Source organism: Netta rufina (genome assembly GCF_964035555.1).
Source record: "Netta rufina genome assembly, chromosome: 9".
NCBI lineage: Eukaryota > Metazoa > Chordata > Aves > Anseriformes > Anatidae > Netta > Netta rufina.
The window spans coordinates 24,776,132-24,789,937 of record NC_140132.1 but is presented as its reverse complement, the minus strand read 5'-3'; the positions used below and the strand labels follow the sequence as shown (position 1 = coordinate 24,789,937).

General features: G+C 36.3%; 1 protein-coding gene across 2 annotated transcripts in view; it reads right to left on the bottom strand.

Moving 5' to 3' along the window:
* The window catches only part of IFT80 (intraflagellar transport 80), a 44,083-nt gene that overhangs the window by 18,095 nt on the left and 12,182 nt on the right, over positions 1–13,806 (bottom strand). For both annotated transcript variants that reach the window (XM_084291706.1, XM_084291707.1), the window contains exons 4-7: positions 10,591–10,700; positions 9,933–10,022; positions 8,977–9,114; positions 229–408 (exon numbers count right to left, since the gene is read on the bottom strand). In XM_084291706.1, the coding sequence (XP_084147832.1) occupies positions 229–408; positions 8,977–9,114; positions 9,933–10,022; positions 10,591–10,700 (518 nt within the window). The remainder of the gene's footprint in view (positions 1–228; positions 409–8,976; positions 9,115–9,932; positions 10,023–10,590; positions 10,701–13,806) is intronic.

Genomic DNA, 13,806 nt, shown 5'->3' with positions numbered 1-13,806 from the left:
GTATGGTTTAGCTTACAGAGATCTGATCTGCTGTACAAGCGATAATTATTTATGTTATTTGCTAACTCTGGCCATTCGATGATCTTAACATTTTCAGTGATGTGTTCGTGGAAAAAATGGATAATCAATAATATTTGTTGTTCAACAATTAAAAATTCAAATCTTGTATTGAGAAAAGCCTTAGAAAGCTAGGACTCGGGATGTACAGTTCTGCATTGTTAGGATTACCTGCATGGTTCTCCTCTTAATCAATGTTATTTCAAAGTTCTTCCACTCCCAGCGCTGCTCCACAACGTGGGCAAAGATGACATGTCCATTGCCACATGCTCCAGCTAGCTGAGTGCCGTCAACAGACCAAGCAATATTAAATATGCTGCCAGTGTTGGGCTTCTCTAAAGCATAGGACCACTTGCAGAAAAAGAGAAAACAATTCTTAACCTTTTTTGCACTTTTTTGGGGAAATAATTGATTGTAATAAATAGAGTCACTCGCATTTTTTAAAGAAATGTATCAATGTCAGAACTTTTTATCACAACTTTAACAAGCAAACCAGAGATTAGATTCTTAAATTGGATTACTGGAAAAGCGGGGACACAAAAAAGAAAACCATCAGGTATGGCAGGAATGAAGAATATCACAGCGCCTGATGTACATTAGGTAAAAGTTAACCAGACACAGTATATTTAAAGCGTACCCAGCCATCCATAAACCTAGATGATGGCTACATAAAAATTAAGGAAGCACACTTAGGAACAATAATACTGGTTATGCTGGTACAGTAGGCTACAGTCCTAAGTGTGTGCATTCAGTTTATGCTGCAGTGGCGGCCACTCCTGCTAAGCTTAATTTTATTCCTTTCCCATATTTACATTTTCTCCAGTGAAAAGCTTTCCTCTTAAATTCCCTCAGCTTAATGTGCAAGACTCCTCTAAATTTAGTTGGATCCTTAGCAATACATTCTTGTCAAAAACTAGAAGAATTATCAGACCAAGACACCCATCTTCTCCTTCTTGCTTCTCAGAAACGCAGTCCGAACAAGTCAGCCCAAACCTGAGAACAAGCATTTCCCTGAAAGTGGGTGACAAAAATGAAACAGCCTTTTTATGGGCTTCAAGGAAGAATTTAAACCAGAGCTTAAAAGGAGAAGCAAATCTAAACTATAGCCCTTTCAGAACTGTACAATAGAATATTTTTAATAGCATTTAGCTCTTGAAGAACTACCTGAATATTCAAACACATTTGAAAACTTAAGAATCAAATCATTAAGAACAAACATGTGATCGAAGTTAAATGTAGACACTGGATTCTCGTGACTTTCAGATACATGATATTACACCAAAGGGGAGACAGCTGGAAGAAAATACTCACCTAATGTCTCTAACACATTTCATGCTCTGATTTCTTTTGCAGTACCCATAAGACCAAAGAAATATGAAGTCCTTCACACAAAGTCTTTGTATGATTTATACAAAATGAAATCACAAAGATCGCACTAAAATAAAGGTGTCAGAGCAACTTTCAATAGCAAGGAAACACAACGGGATGGAATTCAAGCTCCCAGTTGTGCTAACGATGTGCAGTGTACCCTCTGAGATGACTTACTGAGTTACAGCTCTTTTAGCGCCGAGGCACACGAGGGTGAGTGAAAGACAATGTCAGCACTGACTGACTTTCCAATTTCAAGCACTCAATTTTAAGGTTTCAGCTTCCATGCCTCTTGGCTCAGACACACCATTCACTGCCTGTATAATCTACAGTTGGGGAAGGTAATTACTTTCTTCTTTTTTCTCCTTTCTCCTTTTTTTTTTTTTTTTTTTTGAGAAAAGCCCGTAACTTACTCTCCTGTCTCAACAGGATGAGTGCTGTATGAGACACTCCATAGTAATTAAAAGCATATCTTTAATTTTTGTCTGACATCCTCACATGGGAAATGAGCAAGCTCTTGAGTTGCAGGGCCAATGATTGCAACAAGCATGCTCAGACTGCTCTACATGTCCTCCTACATCTGAGACATTTTTCACAGCTGGCCAGATGTGGTCTGAAAGGAGTGTGAAGCCGCGCTATTTCAAAGCTGGGTATTAGGATCTTCTCAAGCAGACAGGATTTTTTTCTAAGGCCTTTTTCGTCAGGTGAAGGCTTCAAGCCATCAGCTAAGAACCGCATCATGGAGCTTGAAGCATCTGGCTTTAGGGCTACTTTTTTATGCAGAGCAGATAGACTGCACCTCTGAAAGAGAATACAGTCCTCAAATTACTTTTTTTTTTAAAACAAAAGTCTGCTTTTCTTTCAGGTATTTCAAACACTTAGTAACATGTTTTCAGATTACAACCTAAAATACATGCATTTAAAAAATACATAAAACAGTTAGAAAATTTTATTTCCTATTCCTTTCAGAAAGCACCTGATATAATTCAGAGCACTGCTGTGATTCATCCTCCCTGAAGATGTCTGATACATCATGCACACAAAAAGCTACAATAAATAAAGATAATTTATCTCTGCTTTTGCAATATAGACACAATTTCTATAAACTGTTATGCATCTCCTCCAAACACTGGGTTAAAAAAAAATCAGGGTATGGCTATGACTGTATGAATGACTGTACAAATGTTCTTCCAACATTGTCCAAAATGCTGCAATATTATCCTGTGGTATTACTCTTTGGCTTATACTTCTCCTGTGTCATAATTAATTCTTTATTGAATTCAATGAACTACCTCAAGAACAAAACCAGTAGTTATAGAAGTTTCATTATATTAAATGAATACCTAAAAGCAGTAACTTATGCTTCCCTCTTCTGATTACACAATGTAGTAAAAGTAGACGAAGCACTGCAGCCATTGAACATTGTCTGACTTCCAGAAATGGAAACGGAGTAGCCTCTTGAGATGGGGGTCAATTTTAATGAGCAAATTCAGAGGAACAAGGACAGCCTTTCAAACGCATAATATTGATAGATCAAGACTCAATATAAAGGATCGAGTTCATTATTATTTCTGGACTGAGTGCAGTAAGTTAAGAATGGTTATCCACATAATATCGCAGCTTAAACACATTGAAAAGAAACGTAATGAAGAAAGAGCATTTTGTTATACTTTAAATGATAAAAACAATACTAATGTCAACCGTGGATGGTTCGTTGTTCCTGGCTGGTCTCTGTTCAGGGTCTCTTTACAAGTGTGCAGAGCTTGGTGCAGGGAGCGCTGACACAGGCTGAGCTAAAGCTGATACTGCCGAGCCTCTCCATGAAGTCAGAACCTGCACAACATACCTCATCAGCTGGCTTCATCTTTGCTAATTTCGCCTTTGTTTACAAAAAGAAAACACGCGAGCTCCCTTGCAGACCATTCTGGGATTCATAGAGCAGAAGAGACCAAGAGGAACCGCACGCTCTTGGCCCCGCACAGCCCGACCAGGCTGACACTTGCGCAAGGGCTCAGCTCCTGCTAAATGAGAACTTTTACTTGCTTGTTTTAAAGTGAAGGACCAGTCTGGCTTGCGCCTTGCTGGGGAATTCACATTAGTGCATTGGTAGCTGATATCTCAAAACTAATTGTAGTCTGCATGCCTGTTAAGGCTGGCAATTGATGTTTTGGAAGCTTCACTTCAGAAAATGCTTATTAATTTTCTCATTTAACAGAAGACACGTAAAATATCACAAGATTATAAAATCAATTATCCAAAGCAAATCCATACTTGGATGCTTTAGAAGCACCTGAATATTCATACACATACAGACCTAGCTTGTAGGATGCGTAAGTCTCTATACGACTCCACCCTTATTTTACTGAGTATAAAACAAGGCTTATTGCATAAAAAAACACCCTTATCAGCCTTTCAACTCTCACCACACCAGCACCCACAGAAGATGCTACAGGCCACAGACATTATGCATTGCTGGTGGTAAGGAATCCAGAGCTACGGGTGAATATAGAGCAACTTACTACCTGGGAAGGAGAAACTTTCCTCAATGCGTGGACTACGAAGGGTTCCTGTTGCCTTCTCAAACATTTGTTGAACTTAGCTCCGGTAATTAAAGTTAATTATCAAAAAAACAACTAAGCCAGTACCTCCGGGGGAGGTATTATGCTGCTTTCCAAAAATTCTCCTGAAATCCAAGCACGCTCTCGTAATTATTGGACCCCAGAAGAACTAAAAATAGGATGACAAACTGTCCCATATAAATTCTTAACCTTAGAAAATGAAACATTGATGTAATTCTTTATATAGATTATTACTTCCATAGATGATCCACATGTTTTCATTTTCTTCCAGAAGTCACATTAGCCAATTCTAATAAATTAAAATATGTCAGCTTGGAAAGAATTGGTCAGCAACATAACTCCATGGGAAACCCATCTGCAATTTTTTATTTTATTTTATTGAGCTACAAAGAATTCAGAATCTTGATTGTTAATAAAGGTAGATGAAATAGAGACAGCACAGAAAGAAAAAATACACAAAAACCTTATTTTGCTACAATGCCAAATGCATATCTGTGTGAAGCAAGACTAGATGTAATGGGATCAAAGCTCATTGTAACTCTATAGGAAACAGATTTGCTGTGATTTCCATAGTGCTGTAGTTTAGGACAATTCTGAATAGCATGAAAACATGCATCGTATACAGCCACTTTCAAAACCTTGCCATCTTTTTTATATTAGTCCAATATGTAATGATAATATAAAGGACATATTATAATGTTAATTTTACACTAGTCACACATCTCACTGGCCTGAATGGAAATCATGGTTTTAAAGAGAAAAACTTATATTATTTTTAAGGCTTCTCTGTAGATATCTGCTACACTGTAGTGTTCAAATCCTTAGATTTTTTTTCCCCCTCATTTATCAATAGTTTAACAAATAAGGAAAAAAGAACACCGCTAACTAACATATAACCAACCCTGGATATCAAATAACGCAATCAACTCTCATTATATTTGTCTTCTTCAGAGAAAACTGAAAAGAACCATGTAACAACAGAGCCTAATACTTTGAGCCCTAGCACCGTACTTCCACTTGCTTTAAATGGGGTGGGGAATAGCTGTTACACTTGCAGATCTTTTTCCTTTATTTTCTACAGATATTAGGCAATGTTCCCTAAATTTTATTACTGTGGTTTTTATATTGTTCTTCTACTCTCCAAAGCACTCACGACACAACCTGTCTTAGGAGCAGATGGGTAGGGTCCATTTTCTAAGGCACTTATGTGGGAGTGGAGTGGAGAAGGAGGAAATCAGTGAATTTCAGTCATTCTTACCATCTCTTGCTGTGTAAATATTTTGACCTGATCAGTAATGTCAAGGGAAGCACGCAGAGCCACAGGAAATAGCTTACATAAATGAACTTTTTAAGCATTACCCTTCATCCAAGTGATTAGATTTGGAAAAGCTGTGAACACCAGGAGGGTTCAAGTCTATCTATCAACACATCCAGCATTACATTTCAATATTTATGCCTTAAAATTAATCTTAGTAGAGGCAAAATTAATCTTAGTAGCCTCTACAGGATTAATGATCACAGACACCAGGGCAGAAAACACATTCCAACAGTAAATATACTTTGTTTGTTATTCTGTACGGTAGCCATAATAATTTATTTTAGATAAATAAAGCTATCAAGAGCAAAGGTGATTTTTAAATGAAGAAATAAAACTTTTCTAAGAGTTACTGTTACATTTTTACTTTTCTTTCTTAACATACAGCTGCCAGAACAAAGTATCCAGGAAGAAAAAGAGAAGAAGGAGAAAAGAACATACGCTAACAGAATTTAATTTAATTATGTCCCAAAACTGAACACATATGCTACAGAAGAGTTAATGATATATATATCGCCTGATGGCTCCCTAAGGAGCAATTTGCCAATATAGCTCCATTACATCAGACATAATAAAAATGTCTATGTTGACCAGTAAAAGCCAGGTCTGGTTCTCTTCAAACTCCATCACTCTGGTGGTATGTGAATCATTCTTCCTTTTCCCTCAATACTAGCAAAGCTAGTTCTTCAGTAACTATTTACATTTAATGTCAGGAAAGAAACTTTCATTAAAAATCACGACTTTTGAAGATAATAATTTATCATTGCTAGCTGCTAAATAGAGAAAAACATCTGGCACTAGCTACTGTACATGCCTTTATTTCTTTGAGAGTTGAGTAATAAACCAGGTAAAGAGCCCTTAATTTTATGAAAAAATAAACTTACCTACATTTTTTTTTTAAAAAAAGAAGTCCACAAGCAGACTTATTACTATATACTGATTAAAAAATTGCTCGTTTTCAGTTAGCAGGAGTTTCAACTGTACTTACAATAAATTAGATTATATAACGGCTAGCAAGAAAAACAGTAATGCCCTGGGGATCAGAAACAAAAGCTATACAAAACAGCCTACAAGATGGCAGAAAAAAATATCTAGTATTTGTCTTCCTTTTCCAGAACATCAGTCTTTGCCACATTAAACTGAAATCTATACTGAGTGCAAAATGTTATTTAAATTGTTGGCATCACCCACACAAGAGCATATTTATTTCAGTTTAGCGTTTGCTAATATAGCTCCATGATCACAGTACTCTGAAGGGAGGCAGAAAGCAGTTGTGGAAGAAGCGAGCATGGTTTGGATTGCTCTTTGAGGAAGAATACTACTGGTAATGGCTAGTCTGGTTGTTGAAAGCACTGTATTACATAACGTAGTCCAACACAGATGTAATTATACCGGTATTAATACAACTTATTTGGCTGTAAAATATGCTAAATGTGTATAAACACTTCTACAATGACATATTTATATAGGGAGATGGAAAGGCAACAGAGCAGGTTACTGCTTTAATTACATTTTAAATGGAGTTACATGGAGGAAATGTAACTAAAAGGAGGAAAATCCTCTTATCCACTTTGCCTAGGAAAAAAAGTTTGGGGGCAATCAAAAAGACAATGACACACCCTCCATGCCTAACATTAACCCAGCCAGAAGGATGCCAGGGAGAAGAAATGATGTCCCCACTGGCGATATAGACTGCGAGCAGCTATCTGAATGTCCCACCATCTGAGAACTGAGTGGTGACCACACAATCATTGTGATTGCACGTACAGACTATTTATCCATTTTATTCAGAGAGATGCAGTATTTAATTCTGAACAAAACAAAGGCAGAGAAATCTAACAGTAAGATATATCTGCTTTTAAAATAATAGTTTCAATGATGAAAAAAATTACAAGATGGAAATTGTAATCTGTTGTAACAAATAATGTTTGCATTGGTTAATGTGCATTTTCTCTTTGTATAATCCACATGAAATGCGAGGTGATAAAAGGAAACTTCTCACAGTATATTTGTTCTCAAAACACATAACAAAAAGAGACAGGAAATATATTTTTTACTTCTGTATCTTTTACTTCAGTATTTTTTTTAAAACCTATATGAAAGGTACCTGTTCTCGTTTGCACAAGTTAATAAAGCTCCAACTCAACTTTACTCTTCTGAACTTTCTACTGTGTTTGTAACACATGGGTAATAAAAAAAATCTCCTTAACACACATATCTGAAAAATTCACATATCTAAATAAAGCAGACTATAAAAAAAATCTGCAGAGTAATGCTTTCCAAAAGAAAATTGCATGTGAGGTGTTTTCTTTTCCTTCAAGACAACTACACACAAATTTTACTTATACAGATTAAGTAGCATGAGGAATTTCTCACAGCAAGAGGGAAAGGCACAGAAAATTGAAGCAATCCCCACTTCAAATTTAAAGGCCTCAATTACATTTATTTTTTTCAGGGAAGATTACCAAAATCAGAATCAGTACAGAAAGCGAAATATGAAGACTCAGAGATCGTACCCTGCATGCCTCTTCTCACACAATTTTTATAGGCTATTCTTCTGAATGTAAAGCTACCTGAAACGTGCCGTCCCAGTTCACAGTAGGGAAAAACCCAAGGTACTGAGGATGCCCCCAGACACCACAGCAAACGCTGCTTTCCCAACCTGAGCAAAACGGCAATGAATGCAACAAGAAAAGAGGTAGAGAATGGGTCAATGAAAGTCCCAAACCGGCAAGGTTTGGTGCAATTCGAGCCTGAACAAAAAGATGCAGAACCACAGGAAATCCACAGAGACAATCAGGTCAATCTGTGCTTTGGGCTAACTTTTTTAGAATACCAGCGAAGGCAGATGAAACCACATTAATTTTAATTGGAGACCAAGTTGGAAGAAAAAAAAATACTAGGTCAGCAACAGCAAACTTGGAGTAAAGCTGCAAGTCAAAAAATAAAAGCAAACGACGACAACAAAATGAGAGGAATCTCCTTTAGGTGCGTCTTTCTTCTGCTAGAATTATTCTACACTTAGGGAGTAATAGAGAAGCTCAGATGAGAGGATTAAACCATGTCTTAGCTAGAATAATTATGCCCCATTCCTACATCAGAAACAAAAGCATGAATGTTCTCTTAGCTCTTCTTTTACTATGGCCTTAGCCTTATTATTTCTAATGTCTGACAATTGCATTTTGTGATCTTACAAAATGTGCCCGTCAACTCTTGGAATATTTTAAGGAAAAATAAGCTAAATAATATATGCATAGGAAATTTTACTCTTGCATTTTTTCCCCATGGACATTGTTCTTTTATCTCCTTTTTTAAGATAGCTTATTGTCATACACTACTTGCTTTTTTCAGTTAAGAGCATTTCATTATAGCCTTACAGGATATGCTTATAAATTTTTACAGTTTTAAAGGATTTTTTTTTTAAAAAAGCAAGCAAACAAAGAAACAAGCAAACAAAAACGAAAAAAGTGTAATTCCCTGAAAGATTTATTTAAATCTTTCTTTAAATCTTTAAATTATTTAAAGAATTTTTACCTACCAGAACATATTTAGATGTGCAGCTAGGCAGATCGAGAAGTATATCCCAAAGAATATTTACAGTATTATCAATAAATTTGCACAGTTCTACATTTACCGTTTCTCAGCATTATTACTTACCCCAGTTTTATCACATAGACGTAAAGTATGAAAAGACCCCACAGCAAATAATTCTCCATCCCCAGACCAGGCAATGGATGTTATAGGATATTCATGGGGCTGTGAGCTGTACAGTAGATGTCCATAACTGTCCCATACCTTAAAAAAAATATTAAAAAAATGTATATGAGCACACTTTGAGTGCACCTCTACTTATTCTAGAGCTCTCATTTCCCCTCACAATTACAAAAGTTACAGAAATACAGTCTCCAAGTTACCTAAGCGTATTTTTGTGTAACTGGAAAAAAAATCACACATCATATTATATTATTACATCTTTCACTAAAGGCTGTTCTTAATCAATATCGGTTAGTTTAATGCAATGCACTTGACTTTGCTGCTATGGCAAATACTACATTGTGCTCTATATAAAATATTTTGAAATAATGAGTTTTGTTTCCTGTACTTTACTGAAAGTCTGTAACGTAACGACAAGGTTTATTTTATTTGCACTTGCTTCCCAAAAATGCAAGGTACTCTTCAAATTTCTAGACCAAACAGATTTTCTCACTGAATGTAACCACTAGGAGACCAGGAAGACAATTAATAGCATCAAGTCATTTGCAGTGCCTTTATCTCCTCTAATTTTGTCATTACCCCTTTCAGATATGTCAAACACGTTATAAGTTACATTATTCCAAGTACTCATTTTTACAGTTCTACGTATTTTCCTGTAGGAGTTTGTTTCAATTGCGTTTTACTAATTTTTATTCTAGTTTACCTTTTCAGACACACTTCTAATTTTATGCTACTAGACAGAGTGAGACTTAAAATAAGTTTCAAGTTTTCCTTGAAAACTGAAAGGCTTCTCATTTAATTTTAAGGTTCTCGGTGTTATTAAAATTAGAAAATTTCAGAATGTCTAAAAATATGATTTTGATAATTTAGTTTCCCTTAAAAAGTTAACCAGTACACACCTTGTATTTACAATCTTCACCTGCAGAAAGAATAAGTTCATTGACTGAGTTCCAGTCAGTTTTTAAAATAAGGCCATCGTGAGCTTTCCACTGAAACAGAAAAACAAAACAAAAACATAATTGCTGCAAGTCTGACATTTTCTATGTTTAATACTTATCATTAATCATCATTTAGTAGCATTCACACACTCCAGTGTAGATCAAGGTTTTCAACAATACAAATGCACGGGCTTATTCTCTTCTGCAGAAGAATAAATTAAAGACAGCCTGGAACAAGGCCGAATGAAAGCCCAACAATCTGCACGAAGAGAACGTTCCAGAGGACTGCTGCTCTATCTTTCAGCGTTTTTTTCTAACAAATGGAAAGGCTTCTGCATCTCTCTGCTTCCTCTTTGTTCATTTCTGTAAACTAAAAATTATTTGACAATATCTATTGTGGATATTCTTCAGGCACGTGATTAAGCATTTCCCTTTTTGTAAATAATCTCCTTTCTCTCAAAAAAGGAAGTTTTAGTTGAAATAGGAGGTGGAGAGAAAAAAAGAGCCATGTGCATGCTGCCTGGAAAATTTTAGCACAAACTTTTAATGTTTGGCAAAGCTATAGATAACTGAAAAGAGTTTTCACATGGGAAGTGAGACCTTAATGTATTAATGATACCTGTAAAACTTTAACATTTGGTTGGAGAGGTTTAATAATCAGCTGCTTTCCTGAAGTATAGAGAACCTTTTCAGAATCAGGTCCCCAGGCTACTGAGTACACCGGTGTTCCTGTAGACACAAAGAAAACATTTCTTATGACTTAACTGATCAAATTATGCAGAAACTGCAACAGCCACTTCAAACTGGTTACTTCAAATCACACATCAAAGATTCAGGAGTAGGAGAGCCAGCCTACAGGCAACCATTTGTCCTCCACATGTGTCTGTCTGCACTCGCAGCCACATTTACTGGTTCACTTCGTGTTTCAGAGCAGCAGTAACATAGACACAACCCAGAAAACCAGCTCTGAAGACCTTCAGCTCACACTGCACAACCTTCCCACACTCCTCAAGGAAACAAAAATACATGGAGTGAAGTCCTGGAAAATCCAATCGAGAGAATGAACTCCTACCACGTTCAGTGGGACCACTCTAAACTGACCTCTGAACAAATCACCTACACTTACAAAAATATATAAATAATTGATGACTTTTCCAACGCTACATCTGGGTTACAGAAAAATGTATACAGAATTATTACTGCTATAGGTAGTTCTGTATTGCACCAAAAATATTTTTTAAGATGCCCAGGATCCATAAAGAATCCTCTAACGTAACACTTTTGTTTTTTTTTGGTTTGCTGCACTTATAAAACAAACAAGCATTGCACATACAAGCAGTTTACAAAATCAAATGAAAAAAGACAAAACTAGAAAGAGTGGCCTGCAGACTTCACAGATTTTTCCCAAATAATTTTTATTATTATTATTATTTTTTCAGATGGAAAACTCCACAATGGCATACCTGGAATCGAACTGACTGTTCTGTTTTACAGACATGTTATGTTACAGTTTTTAAATGACCTGTTTTGAAAATAGAAGAAAGTGAAAAATTGCACTGAAAAAGCATCCAGGAAAAAAAAAAAAAAAAAAAAAAAAAAAAAAAAAAAGACTTGCCAACTATGCAAATATTTTCCGTAGTACTTGACAGGATTAGTCTCCCCTCAAGAAGAATCAAAGTATTACCCTACTTGATTCCTTGCAAATAGAAGTAAAATATTGAGTAGAGCATGTCCAAACATTTGTTTCTATCACAGAAAAAGCCCTGTAGCAATGAGCAGCAAGTTTCAGCACAGCCTCAACAGTACAAGACATGGAAACTGCATATAAAAGTGCAAGGAGAGGGACTGGGTAGTAAGTCCCTGTCAGATCATTGTTCCTTTTTGTAAGACTTGCTTCAGTATCTTCTGAAATGGGAAAGAGAAGCCTTATTTCATGCCTGTTTTTCACCTACCAACTGAACATCCTCACTGGCAGAAATGAGGCTGTTGATGACAGGTTCGATTGCCTAAATTTCTACCTGAGAAATAAGAAACCTCAGAAAGAGCAGTTGTTACAAGCTAAATATTTGTATTTGATGACTTCATAATTTTAGAAGAGGAAAACAGAAAGCAATTCTCCTAAATTCTCAGAAATCTGCACTTCGTGGGGATTTATGCATACTTTAGCTAATAACTAATTATCAAATTGATCAAATGAATTAATATTGAGTAAATAAACCATTTTAGTATAGCTGTTATTTATGGTAATAAAAAAAAACAAATGCCTGAGAAATGCTCTTAGGCAGTAAACTTTTCAAATATACTTCTGTCAATTATGCTCCATCTCCAAAAAAAAAAAAAAAAAAAAGGAAAAAAAAAAAGACGGGTATTACCTCTTAATGTGAATATTTTGAGATTTAGATAGCTAAGTAATTGAACTGACATATTGACTTCCCTCAAATCATCTAATACCTTACCACTTCAGCCTTCAGATGTTTTCTATGAAGAGAAAAAGGTTTTATTATGGCAACGTCAATTCAACACACTAAACTTGATTCGAGCTTCCACATGCTCAAAACCCTAAACTGAAAGTGATGTCATTGTTCCTGAATATTTCTGTACCTTGTGCATTTGCTTTTATGAAGTCATTTATTCTATGTTACTTAGAAATATAGGATGATGTAATTTCTGTTGTCAACCATGATAGGCGTCAACTCAGAAACATACAGCATGCATTAAGCAAATCTGGCACTAGCTATTTTCCTACTGGCAGCAATCTATGCTTAAAATGACAAATTCTGTCACCAGCTGCACAGAAATTCTAAATAAACTAATTTTTGTCCTGCTCTGATGCTGATTTAACAATCAGAAGACTTTTAGATTTAAACCAAATGTTTAACTTTTTTATGATGGCTGACTACTTAACCACAATTTCCAGGGCTTAACAGCAGGAGCTAAGTTAACTCATTTCCTTCTGCACTTAACAAGAACTTGGTTGGGAAAAGACTGCCAACACATTGCACTGCTGTGCAAAGAAAAGTTCAGCAGGACAGAAACTGCAGTGAATTGTACTGGTGATAAATAGCTTGAGGACAAAGTACTGTGACATAAGATGTGATAAAAGCAGAAAAGGTGGACAGAGAGATGATCCGAAGAAGGAATATCAGCATGAAGCACACAGGGTGGGCTTCTTCACATCTCAGTGCTCTTCTTGCAGAAGTTAATCCCCAGTGAATCATCCCAGTGGCCAATGTGTGTAGCAGAGAAGGAGCTAAGGTTGAGTGCCAGAGTGATGGAGCAGCTGCTCAGACACTTTCAGCCACCGCAGATACTTTGGTATTTACAACAGCAAGTCTGTGTGAGACTTCTCCCTTTCACAGGAGTAGAAATATTAATTCATACAATGTATGTCTCTCTATTGGAGCACTGTATGTCATTTTGAGTCATTTTTTGTGTCACTCTGAATACATTTTGAGTGTGTCCCCTACAAAGTAAGCTCCACTTCACACCACCTTGTATTTAGACTGTTTCCATTCCAGATGTTGTGGATTTGCTTCCAGTAACCAGAAAGGTAAAGGAAGAAGAACATACTCTACAGATGAAAAAGTGAGCTCGTGCTCAAAGAGCAATACAGCCACGAGAGCAGCACACGATGGCCAAAGGCTGGATGCAGCAGAGGCCATGGGCTCACACGAACTTGACTCCGTGCATTGGCACAACGGAAGGCCACGTGGCCACAGCACTCTGTATAAGTTCCAAAAAAGCTAAAAAAAGGGGAAAATATATGTTCATGTTTTTCTAGTGAATGGAAATCCAAAGATAGAACAGGCACGTAGACCATCAACCAAAGATAAGA